Source organism: Acanthochromis polyacanthus, chromosome 10 (genome assembly GCF_021347895.1).
Source record: "Acanthochromis polyacanthus isolate Apoly-LR-REF ecotype Palm Island chromosome 10, KAUST_Apoly_ChrSc, whole genome shotgun sequence".
NCBI lineage: Eukaryota > Metazoa > Chordata > Actinopteri > Pomacentridae > Acanthochromis > Acanthochromis polyacanthus.
In genome coordinates, this window is record NC_067122.1 from 3856267 (window position 1) to 3862351 (window position 6085).

General features: G+C 41.0%; 1 protein-coding gene across 3 annotated transcripts in view; it reads right to left on the reverse strand.

Moving 5' to 3' along the window:
• LOC127535872 (NACHT, LRR and PYD domains-containing protein 12-like) overlaps positions 1–5756 on the reverse strand; it is a 64827-nt gene extending 59071 nt beyond the window's left edge. For all 3 annotated transcript variants that reach the window (XM_051954794.1, XM_051954793.1, XM_051954795.1), the window contains exons 1-4: positions 5714–5756; positions 4287–4397; positions 4094–4207; positions 2214–2333 (exon numbers count right to left, since the gene is read on the reverse strand). In XM_051954794.1, coding sequence (XP_051810754.1) covers positions 2214–2333; positions 4094–4207; positions 4287–4354 — 302 coding nt within the window. In that variant the 5' untranslated portion in view covers positions 4355–4397; positions 5714–5756. The remainder of the gene's footprint in view (positions 1–2213; positions 2334–4093; positions 4208–4286; positions 4398–5713) is intronic.
• Between the last annotated feature and the right edge of the window lie 329 nt (positions 5757–6085).

Consider the following 6085-nt stretch of genomic DNA (forward strand, 5'->3'; position numbering starts at 1 on the left):
CAGTTCAGTATGTCGTCCAAAATGACACAAAAACTTCATAGTTTAGTATGTCGTCCAAAATGAGACAAAAACCTCATAGTTTATTTAGTGTGTCGTCCAAAATGAGACAAAAATGTCATAGTTTAGTATGTTGTCCAAAATGGGACAAAAACCTCATAGTTTATTGAGTATGTCATCCAAAATGTGACAAAAACGTCATAGTTTAGTATGTCGTCCAAAATGAGACAAAAATGTCATAGTTTAGTATGTTGTCCAAAATGAGACAAAAACGTCACAGTTTAGTATGTCGTCCAAAATGAGACAAAAACGTCAGTTTAGTATGTCGTCCAAAATGACACAAAAACTTCATAGTTTATTTAGTATGTCGTCCAAAATGAGACAAAAATGTCATAGTTTAGTATGTTGTCCAAAATGTGACAAAAACGTCATAGTTTATTGAGTATGTCATCCAAAATGTAACAAAAACGTCATAGTTTAGTATGTCATCCAAAATGAGACAAAAACTTCATAGTTTATTTAGTAAGTCGTCCAAAATGAGAGAAAAACCTCATAGTTTATTTAGTATGTCGTCCAAAATGAGACAAAAACGTCATAGTTTAGAATGTCATCCAAAATGTGACAAAAACGTCATAGTTTAGTCCGTCGTCCAAAATGAGACAAAAACGTCATAGTTAACCACGCCTGACGTAAACGTCAGCTGGGTTACTGCATTCGCTTCGGTATCTGGCTGGCTGGGCAAGTATGTATGTGTGTATGTCCGTTCCGATATCTCTGCAAGTGCTGAAGTCAGGACAATCAAACTTGGCACTGAAGATCAGCCTTAGGTCCCCTGCTCAGTTGTGGAGTTACAGGTCAGCAGATCAAGTCGGAAGAGATATACGTAGGATGATCAAAATTGATACAGAGTATCACGCATGGGCGTGGTTCTGCCATCTACTGAGGGCTCGTCTAGTTAGAAGCTGGTCTGATGAAGCTCATATGAGGCCGTCATGAAGTTGGGGTTCTCCCCCTTCCACTATCAGTGAGTAACTGTTTCATTCCGCACAGGAAACAACAACAGCAATCTCTGGGCAGCAAATAGTTTCAACTTAAGATGAAACTAAAACACAAGTTTTGCTCAGTATTTGGATCGTGCAGTAATGCAGCTCTAAAAGTTTCAGAAAGAAATTATCCACTGTAATAACAGTGATCGTTTCTCTGCACACAAATGTTCCACAACAAGTCCAGCTGTCACTATTTTCAGTCAATGACAGCTGGGATTCATTAGAAGAAATACAAACAAGCCAGAGTGTTTTCCTCCATAACAGAATAATGGTGTGGTGCAGCCTGTATGCTCTATAGAGTGGGCTGGTAAAGCCACAGTATTCAGATGGAGACGGTTCATGTCCATCCACTGCTTCACCTCTGGGAGATGGAGGTGGTGTCATCAGGGTCTAGTGGCAGGTATATGTGGGTGTCATCGACATAGCGGTGGAATGATATGATTTATGGAAGATGGATGACAAAAGGAGCATGGTAAAGGGAGAATTAAACTGGCCCTAGTATTGAATTTCACACCACAAGTAATCAGCGTAGATGAGTAAAAAACAATCTGGACTGAAGAGGATCTGTCAGCCCGATAGGAAGTAAACCAGTTTAAAACACTTAACCTGATCCAACCTCTTCCTTCAAGTGGTTTCAAAGAATTCCAGGATCAACAGCATCAAAAGCTGCTCTGAGTCCTAAAAGAATTAAAATGGCACAAATACCAGAGTCTAAAAACACATCAAGTCATTAAAACCTTTCAATAGATTCAGTGCTACGGTGAGTCCTGGAGCGTGATTGGAACTGTTTGAAAATGGCATCAAAGAAACACCAGCTGAAGGTCCATGAGGAGACATGTGGATGTGGACAGAGAACCTGAGGACTCCCTGCAGCAGTAAAGGTTTACTAGTCCTGCTGATTCCACAGACAATCAACAGCTCTGTCTGAAGCTGACTGCAGCTTTCAGCTCACTTTGGTTTTGTCCCAAAGGCTCCCAGCAGCTCCTTCATAAAGCCTCATTCCTCCCAGAGCCAGTGTGAGCTTGTACTGGGCAGCTCCCAGTATAAATGTGTTTGACTGTGAGACAGAGTGCTGCTGAAAACTAAGTCAGTCAGTAAATGTTTAAACCTGGACAGATGATGAATGATCCATCACATGCTTTCGTTTGTGAATCATTTTAAAATTCTTACCTTTGATCCACAGGGCGGTGTCTTTTCCTTAAATTATCAGAATGTTTTCCAGTGCAGCCAGTCTTCATGGACACAGAGTCCAGTTCTGGTTCAGATGAGTTTTGCTTTTCCAGCTTCCTCCTAATAAACACAGGTTAGTTGCTTCACTGCACTCTCACAGTTTACTGACAATAAGTTGGATGAAACTTCATAAAAACCTGTAAAATTGTTTTATGTGTCAGTCAGTGTTGGTCCTGCTCTAAAAAAGTTCTATCATGTTGTCACCTCAGTGTTCCTGCCCTCAGTTTACATGTTTGCTGCTTCCTTTGGAGCCGTTTTTCTCATTAAATCTCACCTATCACACAAACAGTTCCTGCCTTCATACCTTATGTTAATCTTAACACCTGCTTTTGACCATCAGACCAGAACTGTTAAAGTGCAGAGCTGCTGACATGAAGACACTCAGAGGATCCACGTCTGGACCAACAAAGTTACAAGACGGCAGTGAACACACAAACAGTTAAATAAAGTCAATAATTTGCTGCTTTTCTTTCATTACAAACAGAAAATTGTGATGTTTTTGGGCTTTTGCTCAACCAGAACATCTAGATTTTCAAGTTTCACACATTTATTGATTTATGGACTAAATTAATCGATAATGAAAATGCTTGTCATCTGTCACACTGCAGTGATTGGCTGCAGTGACCTCATTAACATGTAACTGGAGAGAGAACCAATCAGAGTGAGCTACACTCCAAACAACATGTTTCACTTTGACAGGAGAAAAGTCCCTAAGGGCAGCGACTGCAGCTGAACTATTGATCAATTTCGCAATAAAATCACAGTTTAAGCTAAAACCATTAACAAATCATAAATGCTGCATTTTAGGATCTAAGTTACACAACACGTCTCAGAGTTTAAACTGTGTCAGTGGTTTTACACATTGCTGCTGCCGTCCTCCTGCTGTGACAGTCACAGTTTGATGCTGTCTCATGTGGTGAAGCTTCATCATATTTTAAATTTATTACACAATGAACATTAAACTGAAGTTTGACTTCAAAACATTATCACAAATCTAATCACAATAGCTGCCACAGAAAGTGCAATCAGACATTTACCACAAATCATACAGCCCTAATGAGGACTAATCAATAAGTTGATCAATGATAACTCAGAGAAACTGCCCCAAAACTAATCAGATCAGAGCTGCTGACGTCAAGCAGCATCATCCAGAACTGACTCTCCCACACTGGGGATGAATTAATGACCATAGAATCAGCTACTGAATGAAACTCTGCTCCTGGAAATAACAGCAGGTTCCTGTTAGCAGCTAATGATGAGCGGCTAATCCTGCATCACAACACACCAACATGTGCAGCAGCTGAGCTTCAACTTCCACCTCTGAGCTGCTGCACACACGGCCTGGAACTGAGTTTACAAAGAAATAAAGTCCAAACTTCTTCCCTCTGGCTTTAACTTCATTGCTCACAGTAAATGTTCTTCACTTTGTCAAAGCAACAATCCCTAACAAGCATCCACAAACCTCCATGAAGCCAAATGTCTCTCCAGGACATCACAGCAGCGTTCACCGTTTGCTATTTGTCCTCCTCCATCCAGCAGCACCTCAAACCTGACTGCAGCTTCCTGTCTACACTGTTTGAGCCAAAGCACAAAGACGCCACCTGCTGGAACATCTGCTGTCCTGCAGCTGCTTCACCACAACCACAGCATCCATTCTTTCCACTCTGACAGCACACACTGCCTCACACAGGAACATTTTTATGGATGTGACAAAGAGCTGAGCTGACACTCAGCACGTGTTTGAGGATTCCATCAGAAAGACGATAAAACTGACTCACTGACATTTTATACAGTTATAACATTTAGACATGAATTATTACCTCTTTGCAGCAGAAGGTTGTTCTCCTTTAAATTCAACAAAAATATCCTTTGACTGGTCGCTCCTGAAGGACACACAGCTGGATGCAGATTCAGGTTCAGATCCAGGTTCTTTCCTGTGAATAATGATGGCAGTGATGAGTGCTGAGCTCTGACATGCAGAAGAGTCGTGGACACTTAGAGATGTGGTCTCACCTCTGAGCTTTGTTCTGCTTCTTCTGTTCCCCCCACAGAGAGCTGTGAGGATCCTCACACTGATCCATGCTGATGAACTCACAGCAGCTCACACACACCGTTTACCTTCACCTGCACAGGAAACACATCATTCAGCTCCATCAAATCCTCCTGTTCATCCTGTGTGCTGCAGAAACATCAGCTGCTGCTCTTCTATCAGTCCATCAGATCTACAGTGTGACCTGCTGCTGGGTCCTGGTCCACATTCATTCTCTCTCTGGGATCATTTAGAATTTAAGGCATTTAAAGTTAGCATTATTGGGGAAAATCATTAATCATTAAGCTGTTTGTGTCTGTTTTCATCACAGGAAGATGTTGTTAATATGAACACTTAGTGTTGTGACCTCATAGATTACAAACTGTAGAGCAAAGTACAGAAAAAGATGTGCTGTAATTTTGGAAAACAAAGTGTGTATTGAGCAACTCCTTGATGGTTTTGGATGAATATCGTTGCTGAAATGAGGAAAAATCTCCCTGTTAATTATTATTTATGCATCTCTCTCCGTTAATGTGTCGGTTCACTTCACACTTGTTCCGTGTTAAAATTGGACAGAAACGTTTCCTGGTCTGATCCAGTCACATTGCTGGTGTTGCGCCATAAAGTGATCTTGTGACCAAAACTGATTCTGAACTTCCTGTTGAAGGAACATCCAGTTTAAATCCATCTACATGTCTACAGTCAGAACAGGCAAATACTCACTACTTTGTGGTAACAGCGAAAGTGTTTGGTATTTCTAATATATTTGTTTAGACTGTTTAATGTGTTGTTTTTAGAATTAGCTTTAGTTGTTAGCTAGCTTCCTGTTGTTGGGTGGATCATGTCAGCCGGTCGATGAAACGTCAAATATAAAACTAGAAAAGCACTCAGAGAGTGCAGTCCTCTGCCAAGGATAGAGAGGAAAACAGGAAACCCATGCAGTAAAGGATCATGAGCTGGAATTGAACCTGCATCTCTGACACAGTTCTGCTCATGAATCACCTCCTTAACCAGTTGAGCTATCTGGACACCTTGCTCCAATTTGTTGGACGACATACTAACCTATGATGGTTTTTTTTGTCATATTTTGGACCACATACTAAAACATACTAAAGAATTCAAAGTGATCCAGAATCCAGGATCCTTTCTGGATTGCCACCAAAATTAAATCAGCTCTTCCTCTTACCATAGTCTACATCCCCTCAAAATTTTATCTGAATCTGCCCAGGCGTTTTTGAGTTATCTTGCTAACAGACAGACAGACAGACGGACACACAAACGCCGGGTGTCACATAACCTCCTTGGCGGAGGTAATAAGCTGCTGAATGTTAGCAGAGCTGTGGAGACACATTTCTGCTGCTGGAACTAAAATAACAGCAGCTGGACACAGAGAAAAGTGTCGTTTACTCACCTTCACACGGAGAAAAGAAGCTGCGACACGAAGGCGGTAGAAGTGAAACTAACTTGTTGAACAAGGAAGCTGTGACGTCACTGTTGTCAGGGCAACGGAGGAGGAGAGTCTGTCAGCGTCCATGTTGTAGTTTTAGATCTGTGCTCTAATGTGGTCAACAAAGCAGTGAACTCTGCCTTTTGTTCATTTTCACAAATACAATAAAGTTGTGACAGATTAGAAAATGAGTTTGATAAAAAAATGAAGGTTTGACCTGAAATGTGGAAAAAAAACTAATAATCTCTGGAATGAAGTTTCAGATAATTTCCCCTTAACTTCAGGGCTATTAGTGACACAGAATATTATTGAAACTATTATTAGCCCAGCTGTCAC